This window comes from Phyllostomus discolor, chromosome 12 (genome assembly GCF_004126475.2).
Source record: "Phyllostomus discolor isolate MPI-MPIP mPhyDis1 chromosome 12, mPhyDis1.pri.v3, whole genome shotgun sequence".
Taxonomy (NCBI): Eukaryota; Metazoa; Chordata; class Mammalia; order Chiroptera; family Phyllostomidae; genus Phyllostomus; species Phyllostomus discolor.
Genome location: NC_040914.2, coordinates 27,265,572 through 27,279,095, shown reverse-complemented (window position 1 = coordinate 27,279,095; position 13,524 = coordinate 27,265,572). Strand labels below are relative to the sequence as shown.

Below are 13,524 nucleotides of genomic sequence, written 5' to 3'. Positions count from 1 at the left end.
CTCTCTGTCACACACACACACACACACTCTAAAATCAACTAACATAGCCTTTGGTGACAATTTTTGTGAGGCTGCAGTAGAACAGTAGTTTTGTTATGGTTGCAGCAGCCTCATACATGTGTTTACTGGGTCTTTCAAGAGCGTCATTTTCTCCTGTGTTGATTTAATCTCCTGCTGCTTTGTTCAGTAACGTGCTGTGCAGGTTTGTAGTCCAGGAGCAACAGGCTGAGTCCTGCAGTCCAGGTGAACAGTAGGGAGACCATCCAGGTGTGAGAGCCTCTGTGCTGTTTCCACAACCACAGCATCACACAACCACACATTTCTCAGGGTGCATCACCACCATTAGATGGCACATGAGTGTTATAAGTACATCAAATAAACACACTGGACACCTTACACTTACACGAGGTTGTGTGTCAGTTATATTGGAATTTAAAAATAAATTTCAGTGTGGATTTTATGTACAACATTGGCATTCAGTGAAGAATTACTAAATCCTTCAGTGTAATTAAGAATATTGTAAACACTGATATCTACAGATTAGATTGTCAAGAGTCACTTCCAATAGTTCATGACCCCAGGAGCTCTAGGATCCCTGAGCATCTGCAGTGCAGAGCAAAGAGCAGGAGAACAGGAAGCCAACTAGGGGAGGTCTGCACCCACCAGAGATGAGGGTCCTTTCACACAGGGATGAAAAAAGCAGAAGTGGAATTCAGCATATAGAAGGTCACACAGGAGACCACCAGCATCAGGATGGTGTGGGTGGCTCTAGTCCCTGGAGGGCACTGGTGAGAGCTGTGGGGTGTGAATGTGCTGTAGCCTCTGGTGGTGTCTGTGCAGGTAAAGCACCAGGGAGACACTGGACCAGGCCATGAAGACAATGAACATGACACAGGACATGACCACATGATGGCAAACAAATATAAAAACCCAAGTGTGGGGAAGAAAGATGTTTGCCACTGTGGGACAGAATTTGTCTTAGCTAATGCCTTGCAGTGGCCCTCACAAAGATCCATGGGCAAGTATAGTCAGATCCTGGAAATAGGCATTCAGTTACCTGGAGCAGAACAACTAGAAGCTTGGAAGCTCTTGTGGAAGCCGTGGTAAATGAGAATGTCAGCCTCCTGATCTCTCCACAGTTGCTGACAGATTTCTGCACTCACCTCTCTAACTTGCCTGATAGCACAGCCAAAGGAACCCATCATTTCACCTTGGAAAGCATCCAGCAAGGTGTCATATCACTTGAGGATCAGGCTGCTTCCATGAGACAGCATCTGCATCCCCAGAAGGGAAGGAGGAAGACTGGAGAAAGGCAGCCTCAGTGCTGATGATTATTTCTTTGCAAATAGTGTCAACACAGTGCCGTGTGGACTGACACCTGGAGATGCCCCTGCAGACGGCTCAGCTAGGTCTGCAGGGCAATGATCCAGTCCAGCCAGAGGCTTCCATAAATGCAGCCTCATTGCTTCAGAACGAATCAACCAACAAACAGTTACAGATACATGATAGGTATGCTGTGCACGTGCTCTTGATGTTAGAAGGAAATTCCCTGAAGCTGCACAAAGGTACAATGAGCTCTCTTACAGGGCAACAGGGCACAAAAACAGACTAGAGGCTTTAGAACCTGCTTGGCGATGAAACATCCCACAGCCCGGCTGACACCCCGCAGGCACCTGCCCTGTCCCAGACTCTTAACTGCACACCTCAGTTACCCCATCTCTCCTGTGCGGTACGCTTCCCTGCGCAGCTCCATGTCAGACATTTGCCTCTAGCCCCAGTGAGCCCCACGGACCCGCGCACCCCCTTCCACACCCCCCACCAGCTCTGATCACACCTCCCGGGGGTCGCCTCAGGTGGGCAGGTCCTGCAACCTCTTCACCGCCCCTCCCCCAAGAGCCTCCCTGGGAGTGGCGGGGAGGGAGGGGGATGCAGAGTCCACTGAGGCTGGCTGGGTGGCCACACCGGCTGCTGAAACTTCCGTGGGGCATGGAGATAGACTTGATGGGTGAGGGGCTTCACGAACACCCGCCCCTCAAAGACGGTGGCTAGCAGTCCAGCACGATCACACTTGGGGACAGCGTCACAGCCAGATGGGGCCACAGATGAAGCCCGGGAATGAGCCTTCCATCCCCGCCTCCTGCCCCGCCCCCAGCGCAGAGACCCGGATGCAGGCCACTCCTCCTGGCTCGGACACCAGGGTGCCAGCGGTTTCTGGAGAAAAGGGACACAGTGGACCCGGGATACAGCTCTACTGCCTTATAACACTATTATAGACCCCGTCCCCTCGTGTCTGGGACTTACCAGCGTTGTGACTCAGCGTGACCCCCATGCCATGGGAACAGTGGGGACACCCACGGAGGCCAAGGTGCACAGTGTGTAACTCCGCACAGGTGAGCACAGCTGCCGGTCCGGCGTTCTCACCTCTCAGAAGAGAGAGGGTCCCAGCAGCTGAGCTTGTCCTGCGCGGAGGGACATGGGGGTCGGGAAGGCACCCTCAACAGGGAGATACAGTCAGGGTGGGGGAAGGAGACCTCCCGTGCAGGAAGGTCCAGGGCTTTCTCTGCAACCCTGCTGTAAGGCTCTCAGCCTGCTCACCAAAGCCCCACCCTCCTTGTCTGAGCACCTGCCAGGGCCCCAGCTCCTACCACTGACTTGGGTGGGGCTCCAATTTTTTTAAATTTTATTTATTTATTTTTAGAGAGAGGGGAAGGGAAGGAGAAAGAGAAGGAGAGAAGCATCAGTATGTGGTGGACTCTCCCTTGCCCCCTACTGGAGACCTGGTCCACAACCCAGGCATGCAACCTGACTGGGAATCCAACAGGCTACTCTTTGGTTCACAGGCCAGTGCTTAATCCACTGAGCCACACCAGCCAGCAGTACAATTTCTTTAAAAAAAATTAATGTATTGATTGATTTTAGAGAGAGACGGAGGGAGGTGGGGTGAGGGAGAGAGAGAGAAAGAAATCATGTGGTGGTCCCACTCATTCCTACATTCATTGGTTGACTTTTGCAGGGCCGCTGACCTGGGATCAACCCTGTGACCTTGGCATATTGGGTGATGTTCCAAACACAATTAGTTTAATTACAAAATATACCATAATAATTTAGGGTGGTAGGCAGGGCAGAGATGGCAATGATGGAGAAGTGGGATGCTGGTAATTGAAGAAGAATAAAAAACACCATAATAATTTAATTGAGAACACCCCAATAATTTAATTAAAAAAAAAACAAGGGTAGGTACAATATCTATAAAAACAAAGAAACAACAAACACCCAAAAGATGAGGCTGAGGGCCAGACCCAGGCCAGAGCCCATGCTGACACAGCCACAGGAAGTCCTCACTGAGCACAGTCCTGGAGCCACGACAAGGTCCAGGTGACACCCATGTCCTGAGATCCCAGGTCCTGGTGGGACAAGGTTCTCCTGAAGCAGCAAGGACAAAGGAGCAACAAAGATGACCCAGCTGAAGAATGACCACATCAGAGCCCACAACGCATGGAGCTTCACTGGTCCGAGCCCTGGCTGTGCCCTGCTCCTCACAGCCCCTCCTGTCCCCACCTGGGACAGACTCAGCACCCAGATTCTGAAAGGTTCCCAGGTTCTCAGTTATTGATCTCTTCTCTTGCATTGTAGGTTCTTCTCCTTCATTTAACCCATTGACCCTTTATAGCAAGAATTTAAAAACACAATTCAGCCCTGGCTGGTGTAGCTCAGTAGACTGAGTGTGGGCTGCAAACCAAAGGGTCGCCAGTTCAATTCCCAGTCAGAGCACATGCCTGGGTTGCAGGCCAGACCCCCAGTGGGGGCCACGTGAGAGGCAATCACACATTGATGTTTCTCTCTTTCTTTCTCCCTTCCTTCCCCTCTCTCTAAAAATAAATAAATAAAATTTTAAAAAAATTAAAAAAAATTCATACCCAGATTCTGATTTCCAACTGGGAAACGAGACATTAAAACTCAAAGGAACAGGAAGTGAACACTATGATGGGGGCTCTGCTAGGACAAGACAGTCCCCCAGGAGAGAGAACACAGGTCCTTGTGGGGAGGGTGTCCTGGTGACCAGCCCCTCACTGACACTGAAAGAACATGGACACATTCCAATGCCAGTTGCAGAAACAGCAGTCAGGGATCCTGAAAGTCCCAAGGGGAAGCTGCAATGACTGCTTTAGCACCAAGTCCCCTGCAAGGCAGCTCTGTCACACTGAAAAGAAAGTTATTGTGAACAAATTCAGGTCAGTCTCAGAAGTGGTCACAATATCCCACAGCCCACCACATGGTCAGAATGCTCCCCTCTGAGAATCCCCAAAATGTATTTGTGCCCCTTGGTCCAAATACCCCCAATTCCTGCCCATGGAGCCTCACCATTATCAGCTGTGAGATACACATCAATGGTCACTGTCGCTGCCTGGGGAAGACGCAACAGCAGAGTTACAGAGTGGAAGAGCCCCCCTCACAGATCCAGCCCACACTCTCTCAAGGGTCCCAGATGTCACCTCCCCAACACCCAGACTTACAGGCAGCCTGAGTGTAGCTCTCCCTGCCTCTGCCTGTGGGAAGAAAACATTCTGTGAGAAGTCAGGGGGAAGGCTGGGTACCGTGACCCTAAAGGATTCCCACATTCCTGAAGCACAGGGAAGTTTCCAGAACTGTGGCTGAACATGAGGGTAGGATCAGGAAATATGGGGAAGTACATGTGCAGGACTGGACCACCCACACTTCTGGATGTCTGTCCATAGCAGGGACCTTCCCCTCTGACCTCTGACAGTGGGAATCAGTGCCCATTGCTAGAACCATCAGGTGACAAATGTGTCCCTCACTTTCCCACGGGCCTCACTAAAGAGTCAGTGTTAGGAAATAGGCCCCACATGGACAAGCACCCATGTGGGGATAGGATGCACATTAACCAGGCAGAGCACACTTCCACCTGGGCTTGACCCCCAGGGGGACAGGAAACTCAGCCCCACCCCTTGCCCACCTGAGCACTTCCTCCTCCACAGCACAGCTCCAGTGACCACAGCTCCAAGGAGACCCAGGGCAGCAGCAATGCCCACAAAGATGATGGTGATGGTGGTCTGAGGAGGGGGGTCTGGGAGGGGAAAATGAGAGGTCAACCTCAGGCCTGAGTCCTGACCCTGCTCAGGGATGCCCTGAGGAGAGGCTCTGTGCCCATGCCCCCTCCTCACCCCATCTCAGGGTCAGGGGCTCAGGCAGCCCCTGGTGCTGCACATGGCACGTGTATCTCTGCTCCTCTCCAGGGGGCACAGCCACAGCTGCCCACTTCTGGAAGGTTCCATCCCCTGCAGGCCTGGTCTCCACAAGCTCCATGTCCTGGGTCAGGTCCTCCCCTTCACGCTGCCAGGTCAGGGTGATGTCCGCAGGGTAGAAGCCCAGGGCCCAGCACTTCAGGGTGACCTCATAGTCAGAGATGGGGTGTTGGGTCATGTGTGTCTTTGGAGGGTCTGAGGGGAGGGTGAGAAAATTCAGGAACTCTGTATGGTCATGGGACACTCCAGCAGTGCTCTTGTGACCACCCTGAGATTGGACAGGACAGCGGGGTGGGGGAAGGGTATGTACCACCCAGACACCAGCCTGAGCAGAGGCACCTGGGATAATCTCCTATTTCTTGGAAAGTTCCAGAATCAGGGTAAGAACCTAGGGTAGGAGTGCCCAGGTCTCTGAGGGGAGACACAGACTCAGGTGGAGGTGGAATGACACAGAAAAGCAGGAGTCAGGGCTCCACAGATCGTCTCAGCCCCAGATCCAGGGGGAGCGTCCTGGTGCACCAGGTGACTGCAGGGTGTGAGGGAACAACTGTGGGGTGTTTCAGGGAGAGGCTGGGTTCCTTACTCTTCTTTAAAGAAAGCTGGTCCCGTGGGTGAGTCACAAAATAAGGACACCTGGGGGACTCTTCCCTCTCCTGAGCAGGAGGAACACTCTGACACTGCCCCATTTTCCTCCTCTCCTTGTAGGAAGCTGCCCCACCTATAGATCTCCTCCTCTGCAAGGCCCGGGTCCTTGTGTCTTGGTACCTGCTTGGAGCAGCTTCTCCTTCCCCTTCTCTAAGAGCAGGCGGAGCCGGTGCACACAGGTGTCCTCCAGGAAGACCCTCCTCACGTCCGCATCAGGGACCCGCACCAACTGGTGCCAGCTGAGACCAGCCACTGAGTTGGCTGAGGTCCAGGAGCGCAGGTCCTCATTCAGGGCAACGAAGTCGGTGCCGTCGTAGGCAAACTGAGTGAACCCTCTGAGGAAGTGTCCATCCGACCCCACAACGCAGCCAGTCATTTCCTGGAAGGTGCCAGACACTGACCCAGCTACGAAGTCAGCCTCGCCCACTTAGACCAGCACAGCCCACACCTGGCCACAGCCTCAGGGTGCTCCAGCCCCCTATTTGGGGATGGGAGTCGTTCCCAGACCTGGGTGGTGGTGGCTCACCGTCCTTGCTCTGGTTGTAGTAGGCCAGAAGCTTGTTCAGGTTTGCTCGAGAAGTCTGTTCATTGTGCTTCATTTCCCGCGTCTGGTCCATCCAAAAATCTGGATGCTCCTGCTCCACCCACAGCTGCTCCATCCAGGGCACCCGCGTCTCCAGCCTTGGCCTCACCACGCCACTGTCGAACTGCAAGATCTCCGAGTCATCCACGTAGATGACGCTGATGTACCGGTTCTTCCCGCGGCCCGGTCCATACGTGGCAGTGCTGACATATCTCAGGCTGTGGGGACCTGGGGGCAGGGAAGACGCGAGTCCTGGGGGAGCGGTGGGGCCCCTAATGGCAGGGGGTTCAGGGGACAAAAGAGAGGGCAGTGGTTGAGAGGAGGAGGAAGGGGGCACTGCTGGGTGAAGCGGGAATCTGGGGTCTGGGCCTGGGGTACTGGGACGCACTTTCTCCAGGTCGTTGGCCCCCCGAGGGATCCCCTTTTTCCTGCCCCGCACTCACCGTCCCAGGTCTGGGTCAGGGCCAGGGCCCCACAGAGCAGCAGGAGCAGGATTTGGAGTCCCATGATCCAGACCCTGAGCTTCTGGGGAAGAGGAGCTCTAGTGATGACGCTGATGGCTTGTTTAGTGATCAGACAGCCAGTGGGAGTGAGAACCCCTGGCAGGGTCAGAGTCCAGGCCTGGGGACCTGGCACTTTGTCCAGAACAGTCCACCTGCCGGAAACTTCCCACCCCTCCAGGAACGCCAGCCATCTGGTGCAGGGGAGCTGTGTAAACAGACAGAAGAGAGAGGGCAGGGCACTCATTTAACTATTTGTGTTCCTCATTCTGTTGACTCTTTACTGACCTCTCATCCCACTCAACACATCTCTGTCTGTCCTTTGGCTTCTTAGGAGGTGTCCTGCTCTCTGAACCTGATGTCACTTTAACTCGGTGTGATCACCTCAACCCTGCACCTATTACCCTCTTTACAGCATGAAGACAGTTGTGTTGTGCTGACTGACCACCTACTGGTTCCTAGGAATGATTTACAGGAAACTCCTACTGATGCCGCTGCTTTACTTTGGTTACAGAGGGATCTTATCTGAGAGATGAGCAGGGACATTACTGAGAGGGACATGCAGTAACTTCCCTGGTGGACATAATCGGAGAGCTCTCACCTACTAGAAGTAAAATCTGCCCAGCACTCTGAACCCACTGCTCTAACTCAGGCTTGTCACCTGGCAAAGATCCAGTAGCCAATGTTTACCCTGAGAGTCATGTGCACCTGGTGTAGCCATGACTGTAGATGATGGGGAAGTGGGGAGGCCTCCTCACTTCCTCAGGGCAGTGCACAAAGAAATGCAAAACTGGAGAATTACTGGATGCCACACAGGACCCAAAACCATGGGCCATTGTCAAAATTCTGGGACATTCTAGAGCTGCCACCATGGAAGGGAAAGGAAGTCATTTTGCTGATGATGATGCCAGGCACACAGCACTGGACAGACTATCCAGATCCAAAAATGTTCCCTGCTTTCTATTAAATCAATGAAGGATTACCTTTTACAGTTTAGACAGACAGCTAAGGAGGAAGAAAAGAGCATATGGCAACAAAAGTCAAAAATGTTGACCCAGACAGACAGAAGTGGCTTGAACTCAATCAGAACCTATCTTACCTGTAGGGGCCCGACTCCCTGCACTTAAACCTGTACATGAGCTACCACACTGGGGTCCTGGGAAGGTGGTTTCATTGAGTGAACGATGTCACCGGAGACCTTCTCCTGCTGTAGCTCATGAGGAGGATAGCAGATGTCCTATCTGTCCAAAGTACAGCCCCGGAACCCACCCCCTGGGTCCCAAAGGCAACTTCCACTCCCTGTGGGTCCAAATGAAGATTGGCAATTGCATTTCATCCAAATGCCACCATGTCAGGGACACAAATGTACATGAGTGATGACTTGTATGTTTCCTCACTGGTTTGAGGTGTTGCCTTGAAGGAGAGCAACAGCCTTAATGACTGGCAATTCTTGTTAGAAAGACTAACTCCCCATTGGGGAGATCCCTCTGAGTGACATTGTGTCTGAGGGACTCATTTCACTGGGCAAATCACAAAATCAATCTGGAACCTTTGACCTCTTCTGCAGCACTTTCACTGTGTCCCTCACCCCCACCTTCTGGACTCAGGGATGCACCAATGGGACATCAAAATTCAACTGGACAGAACTTCAGAAGCCTTTACTCTGCCCTGGACAGAAGCTCTCCCTAGAGTGCAACTGAACCCGAGAGCCACGCCCTTTGGTGAACATGAACCTTCTCCTTCGGGATTGGTTACTGGCCTCCTTGTACATCTGGATGAAGGGGGGTGTGGACCAATTTTGCTGAAAGGAGACCTTCTACATCACTGTCAGGGACTTATTAACCAGCTTAAAAACACTGATAAATTAGTAAGCAATTTATTTCACACTGTGCTCCTGGAGACACAGATTTCAAAGATCATGGCTTACAACCAGATTAGGTCTGTTGGAAGACACATCAAACAGAGTACTCTTTGCAACCTCATTGAAGGGACCCTACCAGGTACTAATAACTAACCTGTGTGTATCCCAACTCAAAGGAGTTAACTCCTGGGGTCACATTTCTCACTTTAAAAAGGCGCCTAACAGTGCATGGCGATCTGCCCCTTCCCTGACACCTCCATCTATAGCGGAGATCAAGGACTTTTCAGGGATGAGAAGCTAGCAACCAGCAGGCAGACAGCTGCCCCAACAGAGCAATGGGGCCTGTAGGCTCACAAATTGATGCTGCTGTTGACTGGCTGTACATTAATATGATTTTATATTGTTATCTTCCTTATGGCTTCCTCATGGAAACAGTACCCGTCTAGCCAGACCCACTTCCTCCTTACACATGGAAAACTTAACTTGGATACCTGCTCATCTTTTCCACCTACTAGACAATGGTGTTGTAATTATTCATTATGATAATGAAGTTAATGCTTTTTGGCCACACATTGGGCTTCTCCTACTATTATTATAAGCTTTGGTACTTTTTTTTCTCAATAAGTCTGTTATACAGAACCCATCTTGGGGAAATTCCTCCAGGAACATGTCCCTGATGATTCCTCTGGTGGAATCACATATGGAGCTACCTAGATGAGTATCGAGTATTAGCTACAGCAATGGATGATGAAGAGCTAAGAAAAATACCTGGATGTGGTGGGAAAGGCTTGCAGCGACCTGCCCTACCTGTCACAGTGTGTCTGGTCCTTGGACTCACCAGCCATGTGCCAGTGGCTTGATGTCCATGAAATAAGAAAAAACAAATCAATGTGCTCCCATTTCAAAAAGTATTGTTATTACTCGGTGGGCAGATATGTCTGTAAATACTCCACTCTCTTGTGACCTGGATGTTTGTGGGAGGCCCTATGGAACACTCAAACTCTAGCTCATTTGGGGGTAACTTCTACCCATTTATCTATGACATGGGAAGCTCAACATTTCCAGGGTCCATTCAGTGTACCCCCATTTAAACTTCTGATGTTTAAATTGCTAGATGGCATGAAGATGTGATTTACCCTGGGTCTGTATGTTAGGTCATGAGAAGGTCTCTGCTTTACCTGAGTGTCTTTTTTTTTTTTTCAATCCTCACCAGGGGATGGGTTTGTATTGGTTTTAGAGACACAGAGGAAGGGTGGGAATGGTGAAGAGAGAGAGAGAATGAGAGATGTTGGTTGCCTCCAGAACATGCCCCGACCAGGGCTCAAACCCTCAACCTCCAGCAGTATGAGACGATGATCCAACCAACTGAGCCACCTTGCCTGGGCTACGCCAGTGTCTGCAGCCACTAGCCCCTCCTCCTATCTGGTGACCATCAATTTGTGATACCTGACATGATCTTGTCTTTTTTTCCCTTAGGCTGGTGGAAAAGAAAAAAAAAAAATCCCTCTGTGATTCTAATTTGTGGCCAAGAAGTTGCTTTAGGAAAGGATGATTGGTCCTTACAGATGGGGAAAAACCAAGGTTCTCTGTTTCAAAAATGATTGTTTAAGTTTGTATTGCTTCTTTCTGTTTTTCAAAATGTTTACTAATGAGCCAGTTGAGAATGGTGAGGCCAGATCTGTGTTTACCCGGGTCCTTAATTCGCTCCTGGTTGGGGAGTTCAAAGGGAATTCTGTGGGGAAGTTCTATCGGCTGCAGAAGCACCAGTGATGTACCAGCTGAAACGAGGCAGGAGAGTCCTGCCTTACTCTCCTCCATGGCTGTGCCTTGGAGGCGGCACTTCTGAAGACAGGAGGAGGGTGAGGTGGGGGTGTGCTACATGGGTTCAGAGAATAGTGCTGGGAGTTCACGTGTACATGAAGTTTGAGGTTTGGTTTCTGTTAAATAGTTTCCTGCTTGCTTGGCCTTTATTGTCCAAACATAAAAAACCTAGATGAGACTTGCTTTGTGAGTGACAACCACCTACACTCCCAACAATGTTTGGTAAATGGAGTAATTAATTCTAAAACCTGTTTCCGGTCAGCTCACAGGTATCCAACAGGTGGCTCCTTCACCCCAATCAGAGGTGGCCTGGCACCTTCTGACCTACTTTCTGAACCCCCTGCTGGAGGTCCAGGACTTGCCTGACCCCAGGACTGAGCAGTCTAAATTTATGTCTCTTCATGCCCTAGGACCTCTTGACTTAGCCTGGATTTTTGATGTCAAACAATAGCCCTGCCAGTTGGCTCAGGTGATTGGAGTGTCCTCTCATCCCCCAAAAGGTTGCAGGTTTGATTCCCCATCAGGGCACGTGCCTAGGTTGAGGGCAACTGATCAAAGCTTCTCCCTCTCCCTGCCTCTTCCTCTAAAATCAATGAAAATAAATCATATCCTTGGGTGAAGAATAAAAAACAAAATAAATATAATAGAGAGTGTGGCACATTCCATGGCGTCATTACTTTTAGCCTTCCATGTCAGATCATGGGGCAGCTGCCGAAGAACAAAAAAACAAGGGGGTGAAACTGAAACATTTCTCTAGCCCTGGCTGGTTAGCTCAGTTAGTTAGAGTGTTGTCTCGATATCCAAGGTCAGAGGTTTGACACACCCCACCCCATCAGGGCACATACAAGAATCAACCAATGAATACCTCAAGAAGTAGAACAACAAAGCACTGTTTCTCTCTCTCTCACACCAATCAATAAAAAAATTTTTTAAAAGACACATTTCTCTAATATGTGTGCACGGTGGCCCCACTCAGGACAAGTAAGAGACAGAATGAAAATGTCATGTCTGAATTTTGGGGGAGGATGTCTGAGTCAACCAATAATCAAGATCTTAGAGAGAAAAGATCCCTTGAGCCTCTCAGCCCATGCTCACCAGGTGAAACGAGGCCGCACCTGGCCACTGACCTATCACAGAACTCTTTAAGGCCCCTGGGATCAGTGCTGCCTGGGAGTTAATGTCTGAGCTGCTCAAGTGGGAATGTTCTCAACTGTAGCCTTCACCTGATGGCCTCTGCCCTCCCCTAGAGTCTCTTTGTGAAGGAGAATCATACATAATACTACCAACCCCAGAAGGCTGAGGTGCCCTAGGGCTCTTCGGTCATTAGCACCCAATTCATGTCAGAGAAAGTGGAGACAATCATGACAGTGGGTGGTGGTATGGTGATTAGAGTGTCACGCTAGATTCCTTGATGAGAGTAATGGGGTGTTCCTGGACACCTTTGATGTACTGTTCTCCAGCCCTAAAAAGAAGGCATTCCTGCCACAGGCAACAGCAGAGCTGAACCTGGGGGACTTTATGCTGAGTGAAGGAACCAGTCACAGAAAGACAAACACTGCAAGATTCCATTTCAGTGATGCATCTAGAAAAAAGTTCTAGAAGCAGAGCATGGGATGGTGGTTTCCAAGAGCTGGGGAAAGGGCGAAACAGGGAGTTATTGCTTAACGGGTGTAAAGTGTCACTTATGCAAGGTGAGCAAGTTCTAGAGATTTTCTGAACAGCATCCCATGTTTCTGGTTAATGACGCCACAATACACACTTAAAATCTTGGTAAGGGAGTTGCCCTGGCCTGGTAGCTCAGTTTGTTGGAGTGTTATCCCAGTACATCAGGGTTGCTGGTTTGAACCCCGGTCTGGGCGCAAGCAGGAAGCAACCAATGAATGCATAAATAAATGGAATGACAAATCAATGTTTCTCTCTCTCCCTCTTTCTTTCTAAAAATCAATAAAACAAAAAAAAACATTGGTAAGAGTGTAGATCTTATATTCAGTATTCCTATCACAATTACAAATACAAGATATTTGCAAATTCTAACTGCTGCCCTTTCTGCCCAGAGCTCACTGTCCAAGAATAAAGGCTCCATTCTAGATGCTTCAATGAAAGTTGAGAAAATGAGCAAGATAGCTTCTCTGGGGAAGCTTAGAGCATGGGGAAAGTGGACAATCAGATTAGGAGCAGGGTGGTCCTCACTACCGGTCTCCAACTGCCTGCCTTTGGAAGTGGGAGAAGGTTGTTTACAGAAGCCCAGAGATTATAACACAGAGGGAGAGTCTATTAGTAGTGTCTTGGGGATATGCAGGAAGGAAGATCATTCACACCTGAGGTGAAAGAAACAAGCCTCAACACTTTTACATCACCCTCTGAGCTGCATCAATCAAGAGTCAAGCCAGCCAATGGGAGGAGAAGGATGCTACAGCCAATCGGAGGGCTGGAAGAGCCTTTTAGTCTCAGTGCCTGTAGAGGCTCTTTGATGGGTACCAGCCTGGAAGACCAGCAGCTGGATCGGGTGAGGATGTCTTCTCTCAGATCTTTCTTTCTTTCTTCTTCTTTCCCCTCCTCTCAGCACTTACTGTAGGTCTGGGGTACATTAGGAATGAGGTAGGGGGTACCCAAAAGGCCCAGTCCTGCCCCCTTGGTTATGCCAAGGATGTTTTAAGGTGAAAAGTGCTTAAATTCTTGGAGAGGTGATGCAAGCAGCACCTCCTCTTGAAACCTCCGTGTTTCCAATGCTAAACTGGGTGAGAGAATGGAACTAGGCTTCCTACTTTTCTCAAACTGAATCAGAGCCCTGGCCAGGTGGTTGGAATGTCACCCTGGTATGCTGAGGTTGCATCCCTGGTCGGCATACGC

General features: G+C 50.2%; 2 protein-coding genes and 1 pseudogene across 2 annotated transcripts in view; 1 reads left to right on the top strand and 2 right to left on the bottom strand.

Annotated features, from left to right (window-relative positions):
- Positions 1-13,524, bottom strand: part of LOC114510749 (patr class I histocompatibility antigen, A-2 alpha chain-like) — a 512,772-nt gene that overhangs the window by 140,330 nt on the left and 358,918 nt on the right. The window lies entirely within an intron of this gene.
- On the top strand, positions 950-1,612 carry LOC114510763 (annotated as a pseudogene).
- LOC114510837 (HLA class I histocompatibility antigen, alpha chain G-like) lies at positions 4,406-8,129 on the bottom strand. Its single transcript, XM_028529313.2, has 6 exons — positions 8,092-8,129; positions 6,936-7,186; positions 6,436-6,720; positions 6,030-6,305; positions 5,184-5,459; positions 4,406-5,086 (listed from the first exon to the last, which is right to left on the bottom strand). The coding sequence occupies exons 1-6, from the start codon at positions 8,127-8,129 to the stop codon at positions 4,848-4,850; spliced, it is 1,365 nt and encodes a 454-aa protein (XP_028385114.2). The 3' UTR covers positions 4,406-4,847.

Excerpts from the sequence above, each read along its gene's own strand:
- LOC114510837 (XM_028529313.2), bottom strand. The coding sequence starts at position 8,129 with ATGTACAGGTTTAAGTGCAGGGAGTCGGGCCCCTACAG. Across the intron at positions 7,187-8,091 it reads AGGGAGTCGGGCCCCTACAG|ATGGCTGGCGTTCCTGGAGG; the intron begins GTAAGATAGGTT and ends CCCCTGCACCAG. Across the intron at positions 5,460-6,029 it reads GGAGAAGCTGCTCCAAGCAG|ACCCTCCAAAGACACACATG; the intron begins GTACCAAGACAC and ends CCCTCCCCTCAG.